The sequence below is a fragment of the Euphorbia lathyris genome, chromosome 10 (genome assembly GCF_963576675.1).
Source record: "Euphorbia lathyris chromosome 10, ddEupLath1.1, whole genome shotgun sequence".
Taxonomy (NCBI): Eukaryota; Viridiplantae; Streptophyta; class Magnoliopsida; order Malpighiales; family Euphorbiaceae; genus Euphorbia; species Euphorbia lathyris.
In genome coordinates this window covers 3,254,105-3,267,772 of record NC_088919.1, presented here as the reverse complement: position 1 = coordinate 3,267,772, position 13,668 = coordinate 3,254,105, and the positions used below count along the sequence as shown (strand labels likewise).

The window sequence follows — 13,668 nt, the reverse complement described above, 5'->3', positions numbered from 1 at the left end:
GTTGTGGATAGAAATGAGAAAAAAAATTGAAATAAAGAGAATAAAAGTCCTAAGAGTATTTTTCGGATTAGATTTAGGAGGAAGAGAGATGAGATTTTGATGAAAAATAAAATAAGAGAGCCATGTTGTAGTAGCTTGTCCTAAAAGTATCTTTCATGGATTTAGGGAAGCTATTTAACATGTGCCAAGACACTATTGTGTGGAAATTGCTTTTAGAATTTGAAAAAACAATATTGATAATATCACCTCCCCTTTGGGTAAATTTATTGGTGATCCCGTCGTTGGTGAGACACCATTGGATTCGGTCGTGGCACCTCTGATGATAAAGTCAGTAATATATTTGAGAATTAATGTGTATTGAAAGGTATTGAGAAAATGTTGTTGACTTACCCGAAATGATATCCTAATTGGGGGTATATATACTCTTCCGTGACGTGCTCGTCCTAATGGGGTCATTCTTTTATTTTGTTATCTTCTTCTTTCTAGAAGGAATAACGCCTTTCTCGGGATTCTGCATAATCGTACAAGAGGTACAATGACGTGGCAATATACTGACTTCTGGCGAATCCCTTGGCCGATCTTTCGTGCGGCTCTCGACAGACATGACCTTTTGTAATTCTCTTGAGACAAGGTTCTCTAGACGGATCTCTTATCATAAGACATTGAAGGCGAATTTGTCTCATGCAGATTCGCCTGCCTTACCATAAGACTCCTCAAGTTCTGTGTATTCGTCAATTGCTAATGATTGATGACACCGTTCACGAATCTGGATGTTATCAAATATCAAAATGGCTCTAAAGCCAATACTCCCTACATGGAAGTAATGGTTCGTGTGGAAATCTTTTTGCACACAAGAGAGCATACATTAATTTAATGTATGGCGTTGATTTTTTTACTGTCATCATCAGTATATAAACAACTATTTTTACTTAGAGATTGATTTTATAAATTTGATCAATCACAATTATGATTAAACTTATTAAAATTTTAGAATTTATTTTAAAATCATTATAAAACTTACTAATAAACTTAGATATAAGGTTTACCACGTGAAAATAATCATAGTATATAACACTATTAATATTATAAGGAAGATTTCTACAATTGACTAGAACGTTCACTAAAATAATATCATGTCAGTTTAACTGTTGATGTAATATTATTTCAGTGGAAAGACCAGTATTAATTCTAGTTTATAATAGAATTTATCCGTTACAAGTGACCTAGCACAAGTTTCATACAAAACAAAAACCGTGTATTTGTTTTATCTCTAATTTAGTTTTAACCATGTCAGGCAAAACATATGGAGTTATTCTCATAACTCACATTATTTTGAGAAATTATTCCTAGTATTTATGTAAAAGAATTAACTTTATTTGCATAAATGCTAGTAGTATTTTATTATTATTCCTTTGGTGAATACTTTATTTCCAATTCCGCATATTAAATTTCCTTACATAGTGACCAATTTATTAGGGTTTTGCTATTCGCCGCCCCTATTTTCCTTACCGTCGCTTCTTGTTTGACATTTTTGCCCTTTTCATTTTTCATTCAAAAAAGTGAAATTCTCTCAACCACGAAGAACAAAACGAAAAAAAATCATGCCTCCAAAACAAGGAAAAATAATTGAACATCTAAGTTTCGTATTTACCAATAATCTGAAATTTAACGAATTTAACTTAAAACGGAATTTTTTTTTCATTGAATTTGCACTAAACGGGTAGCCCATACGGTCCGGTCCATGGACCGATAGCATGAACTACCCTATTTCACCTAGGCAAAACGGGTAGGCTACCCTATTTTGCCTAGACAAAACGGGTGGACTACCCGTTTTGCCTAGGCAAAATAGGGTAGCCTACCCGTTTTGCCTAGGTGAAAACGGGTAGGCTACCCGTTTTCCTTTAGAGAAAATAAATTTATTTATTTATTTATTTTAATTATAATAAATATTAATTATAGATAAATTACGTATTAACGCGTGCAATACATAATTTACGTATTTTTTATTTCCAATCAATAATTTATATATACGTTTTTTCTATCCAGTCAATACATAATTTACTTATAATTAAATTTACGTTCTAAAAGGTAAATAAATATAATTTACCAAATAAAAATTAATTGGACATTTCAATACGTATTTTTTATTTCCAATCAATACATAATTTATCTATAATTAATATTTATTATAATTAAAAAAATAAATAAATAAACCCATTTTTTCTAAAGCAAAACGGGTAGACTATCCTATTTTTCCTAGGCAAAACGGGGGCAAAATAGGGTGGGCTACCCGTTTTGTCTAGGTGAAATAGGGTAGTTCATGCTATCGATCCATGGACCGGACCGTATAGGCTACCCGTTTAGTGCAAATTCAATGAAAAAAAATTCTGTTTCAAGTTAAATTCGTTAAATTTCAGATTATTGGTAAATACGAAACTTAGATGTTCAATTATTTTTCCTTGTTTTGGAGGTATGATTTTTCTTTGTTTTGTTCTTCGTGGTTGAGAGAATTTCACTTTTTTGAATGAAAAATGAAAAGGGCAAAAATGTCAAACAGGAGGCGACGGTAAGAAAAATAGGGACGACGAATAGCAATCCACTCATGGGGGTCCCACAGGTTGGTTTATTTTATTTTTGTGGGATTTTGGACCCGTTTGTTTTACCTACTGTTTGTTGTTGCTGTTTGCTGTTTACTGTTACGGTTTGCTGTTGGAAAAAGTTGCTTTTCTAAAAAACAGAGATTCTCTGCTTTTGCAAAAGGCTACTTTTCGGGTGTAAAAGGCAAACAAAAGACTACTAACCAAACACCTAATGCTGCTTTTCAATGGTAAAAGGCAAACATGAGGTCACTAACCAAACACCTAAAACTCTCCCTTTTGAAGTGAAAAGACAAACGGAGCCTACAAAGAACCAACCAAACACCCCCTTTATAATTAGAAGCAACCTTTTTCTCCATAAATGCAGGAGAAGGAAATTTTTACAGGTGAGAATCACCGGCCGGAATGGAGAAAGAGACGACGATAGCTGCCGACGAAATCACTGTTCCTCTAAGTAATATTTCTTCCTATCATTTTTTTCTCATTTTCCTCTTTTACTCTCTTCTAACTTTCTTTCTCTTCAAACACCGCAGTTAACAGTACCGGCGACGATGCCTCCACTTCCGCAGTCGACGAGAATTCTCCGATCGAACAAGTTGCCCTCACTGTTCCGATAACCGACGATTCCACTCTTCCGACCATAACTTTCCGTATGTGGACTTTGGGGACTCTCGCCTGTATTCTCCTCTCTTTCCTCAACCAATTCTTCTGGTACCGCCGTGAACCTCTCACCATCACTTCAATCTCCGCTCAGATTGCGGTGGTTCCTCTCGGCCATCTGATGGCCGCCACGATTACCGATAAGGTTTTCTTCAAGGGGAAACGATGGGAGTTCTCGCTCAATCCGGGGCCGTTTAATATGAAAGAACACGTGCTTATCACGATCTTCGCTAATGCTGGGGCCGGTACCGTTTACGCGATTCATATCGTTAGCACCGTTAAGATATTTTACAAGAAGGAATTGACTTTCTTTGTAGCGTTTCTCGTCGTTATAACGACGCAGGTGTTGGGGTTCGGATGGGCCGGTGTTTTCCGGCGGTATTTGGTTGAACCGGCCACCATGTGGTGGCCGCAGAATCTGGTACAGGTTTCTCTTTTCAGGTAAGACTTTTTTTCTCCATTGGATTGGCCCACTATACTGTAGAATAAGCACATGATGCAATTAGGATTAGAATATTGAATAATTGGATAATCTTTATAAAATTGCTAGCTGACTAATAATGACCTGGAAAATAAGAAAGTATGTCGTTTTCAGGGTTTTTTTTTTAAGTACGTTGTCGTTTTGTACAAAATTTGGATATTACTTTGTGAAAGATTCCATAAGATTTTTTTTTTTTTTTTTTTTTTTTTTGAGAAAACATAAGATTGTTACCAAAAGGAAAAAGATTCGATTCCATAAGGTAATAAATGTCACATTATTAAGGTGTTGTTTCGAGTTAAAAAATGGAAAGAGAGAAAAATGCATAAATGTCCAAATAACATAATCTATTCAAAATGTATCTAGACATGCTTTTGTCTAGATACATTTTTCTCTTTCACCACTCTTTAACATAAAGAGAGAATTTATTAGTAGTAATCAAATAACAGTGTAACGGCTAGTAAATTGAATATGACAAATTTTGGATAAATTACATGGCCACTGAACTTTACCATTTTAATATTATGGGCATTCAACTTACACTTTTTAATTCTGGTGGCCATTCAACACCTCAAAACGATCGTTGACGGTCTCAAAATAAATTTTTTGAAGAGTTAATGATATTCTAAGAAACTTTAATTCTTGAAAATTTTTGTTTTGAGGTCATATAGGCGTTGTTTGGTTAGGAGAGAGAAAGTAAATTTTTAAAGAGAGAAAGCTTCAAAAATGTGATTTTGGAAAATAAAAAATGTGGTTTCATGGTAAATATCGTTCTGAACAACTTTAATTCTTGAATATTTTGATTTTGAGGTCATTAACATTCATTTTGAGGAGTTAGTTAAAATTGAGTGACCATCAATGTTAAAAAGTGTAAAGTTCACTGGTCATATCGTTGAGAATTGAAGTTCAGTGGCGATAATGTTAAAATTGATAAAGTTCAGTGGCCATGGATGTAATTTACCCAACAAATTTTTTAAGAGGATGGGATCATTTATTTTTTCTAATTAAATTTTAATTTTCACACTAATTAATTAACAATTAGTGAATGATTGTATATGTGTATAATTAAAGATTAAAGATTTAATTTTTAAAATTTTAAAAGTTGAAGGATTTTTTTTTTTTTTTGGTAGAATTAAAAGTTGAAGGATTTAATAACGTGTTTTGATATTTATTTATTTAATTATCTTATTATTTTAAATATAATAAATAGTTTTTTTAGATAAAATAAATATTTTTTTTTCATTTTTTTCTTCTAAATTTTGGATACATATATATCGGATAATTTAAAAAATTGAAATAAAAAATAAAAAATCCATAAAATTTTTGTGTTTCTAACTTTAAAAAATATTATTTAAATTTAGAATTTTTACTTGCAAACTAATATATAAAAATGACTAATAAAAAATCAGTAAAATTGTTTATACCAAATGACTTCGTATAGAAGCATTTTATATTAATTTAAATAATAATAAATTGAGTATATTCAATCCATATTTATTTTTTATTATAGGTAAAAAAATTATAACTTTTTTTTTATTAACCTCTTGATTTTTATAACCATTTTTTTAATGAGCCCGAGATCTTTAAAACTTTTTTTTTATTAAACCCTTTATCTTTCGTTTACTTTTCACGTGTATTAAGTTTTAGCTAAAGAAACCGTTACCGAGGTTCAGTGTGTAGAAAAACTGAAATTCAGAAACTTAATCCGGAAAAAATAAATGATTAGAAGATCTATTCTTCAAACCATAAAAGTTGAATAGGTTAATTATGTGTTTAACCTAAAACAAATGATTATGGATTTGGATTGAGTTTATAATGAATGTGGATGTATTAATTTCTTAGCATATTTATATATACAATACAGGGCATTACATGAGAAGGAGAAGAGGCAAAAGGGAAGACTAACAAGGAACCAGTTCTTCATTGTTGCCTTTATCACTAGCTTTGCTTACTATGTGTTTCCAGGTACGTCTCTCAATTTCTGACATGACAACACGATTTTACAAGACAACCTGCTCATGACACGGATAACACGATGACTCATTTTGACACCCTTATTTCCAGGGTACCTTCTTGAAAAGTTAACCTCTCTATCCTGGATCTGTTGGATATTTCCGGCCTCCGTTCTCGCGCAACAGCTCGGTTCAGGACTACACGGTCTTGGAATCGGGTCAATTGGATTTGATTGGGCTACTGTTTCCTCTTATCTTGGCAGTCCAATGGCTAGTCCATGGTTTGCAACTGCTAATGTAGCTGCTGGTTTTGCACTTATTATGTATCTCATCACTCCAATTGCTTATTGCCTCAACATTTACAAGGCCAAGACATTTCCTATTTTCTCAGATGGTTTGTTCACTTCTTCTGGTAAAAAATACAACATCTCAGCTATCATAGACCCCAATTTTCATATTGACATGGACATATATGATCAAGAGGGTCCTCTGTATCTTAGCACTAACTTTGCAATGATTTATGGCCTCAATTTTGCTTGCCTGGCTGCCACTATTGTCCATGTCTTCCTTTTTCATGGAAGGTAAGTAAAACAATAAAAGAATAAGTAACTAGGGTTGTAATCGAGCGAGCGAGCCAACCGAGTTTTAGTTTGCTCATGCTCGGCTCAATAGAAAATGGACGACGAGCTTGTGCTCAACATCCTCCTGTTCGTGAGCAGCTCGTTTATTTGTTCACGAGTTTTGCTTGCGAGTAGCTCGTTAATTAACACGAAACTACATAGTTTTGTAACCTATAAAACTGTAGATTCACATAAGAATACGTAATTTTACATTTCCTCTTTTACAAAAATACTATTATTAAAAATATAATCCAACCAAGCTTGCTTAGGAGCATGTTCGTAAACATTAGGGATAAGGTACCAAAATAGGTCTATGGTTTTTGGGAAAGTATCAATTTAGGCTCCACGTATCAAATAGCACCAATATGAGATTACCATTTAAAAAATGTATCAATTTAGGCCTCGATAACGGAACGTGACATGTCATTCATATTACTCCGTTAAGTTCCATCAATTGTATAAGTGGAGCCCATATTGGTGCTATTTTATAAGTGGAGCCTAAATTGATACTTCTCCAAAAATAATAGGCCTATTTTGATACCTTATCTCTAAACATTATAATCGTCTTGGTTCGTGAGTATGTTCATGAACCTATAACTGTGTTTAAGCTCGACTCATTTATAAATTGAACCGAATTATCGAGCCGAACTTTGCGGCTCGGCTCATTTATATTCGAACTTTGCGGCTCGGCTCGTTTATATTCGAATTTTGCGGCTCGGCTCATTTATAGACCCATGAGTAGCTACTTTTGCACTGCAAAATTAAGTTAATTAATGTAATCAATCTAACTTGCTCAATTTTGAAGGATTAATGTAGAGATATATGGCAGCTAAGCAAGTCTGCTTTTCAAGAGAAGAAAATGGATGTGCACACAAAACTGATGAGAAAATATGAGCGAGTTCCAGAATGGTGGTTCTTGTTCATTCTTGTGTTGACCATAGGTGTGACTATATTTACATGCGAGTATTACAACAATCAACTTCAATTGCCATGGTGGGGTGTTTTGCTAGCTTGCAGTCTTGCCCTGTTTTTCACCCTTCCTATTGGAATCATTACTGCTACAACAAATCAGGTAACTTAAACCTAGCTAGCTAGTTGTTTTTTAGAAATAACGTTTCTTAGTATTTATTTCCATTTCGGTTTCTGTGTAACATACTTCTGAAAATGAGTTTATGTTTGGTAACAGACACCAGGGCTGAATGTGATTACAGAATATATAATTGGTTATTTGTACCCAGGATTCCCAGTTGCTAACATATGCTTCAAAGTGTATGGATATATTAGCATGAAACAAGCCATCACATTTCTCCAAGATTTCAAGCTTGGCCATTATATGAAGATTCCTCCTAAAGCCATGTTCATGGCACAGGTAATATACATATGCAATGAAACTAGACTTGAAAGCTCACGAGCATGTTCGGTTATAGGTTCATGAACAAGCTTGATTATAACATTCATGAACAGGCTCGTGATCAAGCTTGGTTCAATAAATTTGTTTAACAATAGTAAAAAAAAAAAAAAAAAAAAAAAAAGGGCGGCCCGGTCGCATTACGCGTCCCCGCTGAGCGAGGGTCCGGGGAGGGATCCCACCACAAGGGTGTATTGGGGGCAAGCCTTCCCTTGCCAATTTAATTGGCAAGAGGCCGCTCCTAAGACTCGAATCCGTGACCTCTGGTCACACGACAACAACGTTTTTACCGTTGCGCCAAGGCTCGCCCTCAAATTTGTTTAACAATAGTATTCTTATAAAAAGGGAAATATAAAACTACGTTGTTTTGTGTGAAACTTTAGTTTTAGTTGGTAGGTTTGTGTGAAACTTTAGTTTTAGTTGGTAGGTTTCAAAACTACGTAGTAATTAATGAACATAACGCTCGCAACAGCTCACGAACAAGATGTGGAGCTCGAGCTCGTCCACTTTCTATCGAGCCGAGTATGAGTAGGCCAAAATTTCCGCTCAGCTTGACTCGATTACAGCCCTAATTTTGAGCTCGAAACTTGGCTTGAGCTCGTTAATTTTCTGTCGAGCCGAATATGACACGGCTTGATTACAACCTAATTAAATGTTTTGATGATCAGGTGTTAGGCACTATAATATCAGCAACAGTCCATCTAACAACATCATGGTGGCTAATGGAAACCATTCCAGACATATGCAACCGTGAATTACTCCCACCACAAAGCCCATGGACATGTCCAGGTGACCATGTCTTCTACGATGCATCAGTAATCTGGGGTCTAATCGGACCTCGACGAATATTCGGAAACCTAGGCCATTACTCAGCAATCAACTGGTTTTTCTTAGCAGGTGCAATAGCACCTCTAATTGTTTGGATTTCACACAAAACCTTCCCTGAAAAAGCCTGGATTAAATTGATCTCCATGCCTGTAATCTTAGCTGCTACACTCAACATGCCACCTGCTACTTCTGTTAACTATGTTACTTGGATTATAATTGGGTTTGGTTCAGGGTTTATTGTGTATAGATATTATAGAGAGTGGTGGAGTCGCCATAACTATGTGTTGTCTGGTGCACTTGATGCTGGGTTAGCTTTTATGGCTGTTTTGTTGTACTTTTGTTTGGGGATGGAGCATGTTGGGTTGGATTGGTGGGGGAACGATTCTGATGGATGTTCTTTAGCTGCTTGTCCAACTGCTCCTGGTGTTGTTGTCAATGGTTGCCCAATAGTCTCGCAATGAGTCCATTGGGTTGGACCGGATTGGATTAGATTAGATTGTATTGGATTGGATTCTTACAAAATAGAAAATATATAGGAAGATACTCTGATTGAGGCCAGTCAGGTTATATTTAGATTTAATAAGTCTAAATCTAATGTTGACCGATTAAAATCATTTGCATCGATGTGAATACTAAATATGTTGATTTTATTTTATAAAAAGTTATATAAAATAATTTTGTAATGTGATTGTAATTATTTTAATACTTTTAGTTGTGAGAAATTTGTATTATTTAATAATATTGTTTTTGTAAATTTTTAATATTAAATTTCAAACGGTTGGTTACTTTTTACGTTATATGTCTTTGGTAAATTACATCCATGGTTATTAAACTTTACTAATTTTTAAAAATATAAATCTCAACATTTAAACGATATCAAACACAATACCATCCAAAACTGAACATTCAAACAGTATCAAACACAAAATCTAATATGTCAAATGAATGCAGTATTCTAAATTGTACAATATCACAAGCACATTATCCGAAATTTTACAATGTCAATCATTGTTCTAAAAAAAGATCAATGTTCCTAATTTAACGGATAGATTTTCCCTTAAGCACAATACGATATCGTAAAAAAAGTTTCATTCGTTGGGATATAAATGTAAACCGCCTTCGAGCATATAAATACTGTGTGAAAACAATAACTAATACGCCATAATCGTTCGAACCCATCACCTCTTGTGGAGTCTCCATAAGCCTACTCTAAGTTATTGGTCAAATATCCTTCAGGCTTGGCCAATATGCGGACTTTGCAATGGCCCTAGAAAGGACCAAGATGTGACTAGTTAGGAACTAGTATAGTGATGCATCATTGTCATTTGAAATCATATTATCATTTATGTAGATGCATCACCGTCATATCAAATATCCCTAGTATCCAATGATTTAACTTCACACATATAGGCATATGTATACCATCTTTACTTCCTTACAGGGTCTCATACATTCTTCTTTTTTTTACTGTTGATCGTTCCCAAAAAATATTCCATTGAGGGTTTCTTCTCGAGCATCCACCCAGTGAATTGGCTATCAGTCATAGTCCAATCCGCAATTAAATCAGATTCGTTAGACTGACACCTCAATAGCCAAAGAAACACATCGATGTGCTAATTCAAGCAAACAATACAATCAATCACAACAACATCTAATTTTCTATATACTTACCTCTCTTTTCCAATAGATGCCAAAAGTCTCAAGGGCCTCAAACCATTTCAAATCTGGATATAGATATGAGAACCCTTCCACAATTTTGGTAGTCTTTGCATCGATTTTAATTTTCCATGTCTCATACATCACAATATCGTCTAATTCAAACCGACCAATCCATTCTTAGGGTTTGTTTTTTTTTACTCCAATAAGCATACTCTCATGGATCTTCTTCACACCCTTAGGTCTCTTACCCGGAAAAGTGAAAGGTGAAAGCACTTATTGTGAAAGTTTCTTTTCTTGGACCCCTTCAATAATATCACTTACTATAGGCTTTCCAGCTCTCCCCCTTACCTAGAACTGTTCAATCTCATCCTAAAGAAACAAAATCAGCCAAAACAGTTTAAGGGAATCAACATATAAAATGGCATAACCCTATAAGTAAAGTATATGTACCTGAACAACTATGGATTTTGTAGTATCGGCACTACTTAGATTTATTTATTACTCTGGTGTATCATACTGTCAAAACATAATCAACGAAAACATTTTAAGAGATAAATTTTTAACATAACTAATATTCAACAGACAAAATGTCATAAACCTATAAGTAAAGTATATGTACCGAAAGCATAACTATGGATTTTATAGCATCAGCACTACTTGGATTCATTTGTTGCTTCGAAATATCATCCTGTTAAATCATAATCAACAAAAACAGTTTAAGGGATAAATTTTTAACAAAAACAGTATTCAACAGTTTATGTCATCTACCTACAGTCCATCTTTGGAGTCTTTTGTTGTTCATCGGTGTCATCGTCAATTTGATATACATGGTATTGAGCATTTCCTGTCAAATCATAATCAACGAAAACAGTTTAAGGGATACATTTTTAACAAAAACATTATTCAACAGTTTATGTCATCTACCTACAGTTCATCTTTGGAGTCTTTTGTTATTCATTGGTGTCGTCGTCAATTTGATATACATGGTATTGAGCATTTTCTTGTTCTACAGTATCTTCCCTCCGCTCTTCCTTCCATTCTCTCATCATCTCTGCCCTTATCTCGTCCATATCTCTCTTGTGCTCTTCCTTCAACTCCGCCATCTCTCTCATATGCCCATCCCTCAACTCTGCCATCTTTTCCATCAACTCTCTCCTCATATTTTCCATCAACTCTAGCACAACCTCCGCCTAAACCTCTGACTTCAACTTTAGTAGTTGAAGCCACATCTTTGCCCTTTTATCTTCTTGCATCTTTGATTGTGCACTTTCTTCTTCCTCATATACATCTTCATTCTTCTTACACCTCTTCTCGTTTCTCCTCTTCTCCTCATCATCCTCTGCCTCCACTTCTTGTTCTTCCTCATTTACATTTTCTTCTTCTTCCACGGTCTCATACTTATAAGGCATCAATACCTATCGTATGACCGTCGATATAGTCTTGGAGTGACTTATACCAGGCATATTCTTTTTCATTTTCCTCCGCCACAACTTGAGCTTCTGGAGTTTCAGTTGACTGCAAAATAAAACCAAAACCACAACTATCATGATAACCAAAACCATAATCATCCAATTAAACACACATGTCTAAACCAATTTTACTTACAGTAAAAACATCCACTGCTTCTTTAAATGTTGGGTTTTTTGAAGTTATCCATCTACTTAAGCGTGGGAGGACGCCACTTTCTCTTTTGAGATGGAATCTACGAAGCGCCTTCCACACCTCGAGTAACCAAACCTGTATAAATTCAATTTAATAAAAAATATGTTCATACAAATCTAAAACTCAAATATATATATATAGGAATCATGCCTGAAATGATTGTGCTAACCCAATTAACTGATATGATACAACACTATCGATCTTACCTTTATTGAATTTCTCAAACTTTTCATTTCTAGACGAACTAGTTATAACCCTTTTGCATGGGTTTATAAGTCCCCTCCCAAGCAATCACACCCCATTGAAACTCAGTAAACAGGGTAGGAAAGTCAGTGAGCTCGATGATGTTGTTATCCACCAAATGAGTTGGATCGGTAGTGAAGAAGATCTTATGTATAACATACAACATCGCCATGAAGACTGCATCACCGTCTTTTTCGTCGTGCCAATTTGTGCTGCCGAAAGCTTCATAAATTTGCTTGTGTGTTAAGCTCCGACTTCCTCTACAAAATTGGTGCTGGATCACCATATTTCAACCCGGTGATCAAACCGAACTCCCAATCATCAAATTTGAGTTCAACTCCTTTGATATTGAACCACATCTCTCTATGTTTTACGTTCCGTGGAGTAATCTCTCTAGTAATTACCTCCATATCCGCTAAATTCTCGAAAGAACTCTACCTAAATATTTGAAAATTTGCTCTTTACCTTCTTCATCACCTCAATCTCATCCCCCACTGTAATTGATGCTTTCGTATTCAAGCTGAAGGGATACTTGAATTTGATGCCTTTAACATTATAATCAAGAGATATTATTCTCTTCCTCTTCTTGGAATCCTTCTCGGCAACATCAACCTTCACAAAAATGGGACTAACGGTAAGGAAACAATTAAAGAAAACTAATTCGCAGTATCAAACAACTACTTCGCAGTGTGAAACTAAAAGTCTATGTATTATAATTCGTAGTTGAGCGTAACTGCGAAACAAGAGTCAAACTGCGACTTCGCATTTTCTTGAATCTCTTCGCAGTTTGTGCAAATGCGAAAGCACAAATAACCATAGCAGTCATGAAATCTCTTCCGCAGTAGACGCTAGGGGTGTGCATCGGTGCAAAACCGAACCGAACCGAAAAAACCGAATACCGAAATGACCAAAATAATTCATACTGACACCAAGCCGAATAATAGGTAAAATCGAATTAAAACCGAACCGAAATATACGGTTCAGTTTGGTTTAAACCGAACAAACCGAATTAAGTTAAAAATAACAAATAACAAATAAAAATCACTATATTTTCTCATAAAATTTACCTCAACAACAACAAAAATTGAAATATTTCCAAAATATATCTACATTGGGTTATTATCTCAAAAATAATAATAAAAAAAACTTGTATAATCATATATATATATATATATATATATATATATATATGTGTGTGTGTGTGTGTAAAATATGTGTAATTCGGTGTGGTTCGGTTTTCTTTACATTTTCTATCAAACCAAACCGAATACCGAAATACATTTAAAATTAAAACTGGTGCCGAACCGAATTGTTAAAAAACCGAACCGAAAAACTGAATTCATTCGGTTCGGTTCGGTATGCGGTTTAAACCGAACCGATGCACACCCCTAGTAGACGCCAACTACTATGCTTTTGCTTCGCAGTTTGCGTCAACTGCAAAAGAAAGTTATGACTATGAAAGTGTCATTCTGGTGAAATAAGACCATTTTTCAGTTTCAATATGCAGAAATACCCCAAAAATAACATTCTAGCAGGAAACGGCACAAAAATACCCCAGAAA

The 13,668-nt window shown here is 34.7% G+C and overlaps 1 protein-coding gene across 1 annotated transcript; it reads left to right on the top strand.

The window, feature by feature from the left end:
• The first annotated feature begins 2,899 nt into the window (after positions 1-2,899).
• On the top strand, positions 2,900-9,340 carry LOC136208867 (oligopeptide transporter 7-like). The gene is made up of 7 exons (XM_066000126.1): positions 2,900-3,051; positions 3,131-3,698; positions 5,600-5,700; positions 5,800-6,268; positions 7,124-7,379; positions 7,494-7,676; positions 8,384-9,340. Exons 1-7 carry the CDS (start codon positions 3,003-3,005, stop codon positions 9,002-9,004), a joined length of 2,247 nt encoding a protein of 748 aa, XP_065856198.1. The 5' UTR covers positions 2,900-3,002; the 3' UTR covers positions 9,005-9,340.
• The last annotated feature ends 4,328 nt before the right edge of the window (positions 9,341-13,668 follow it).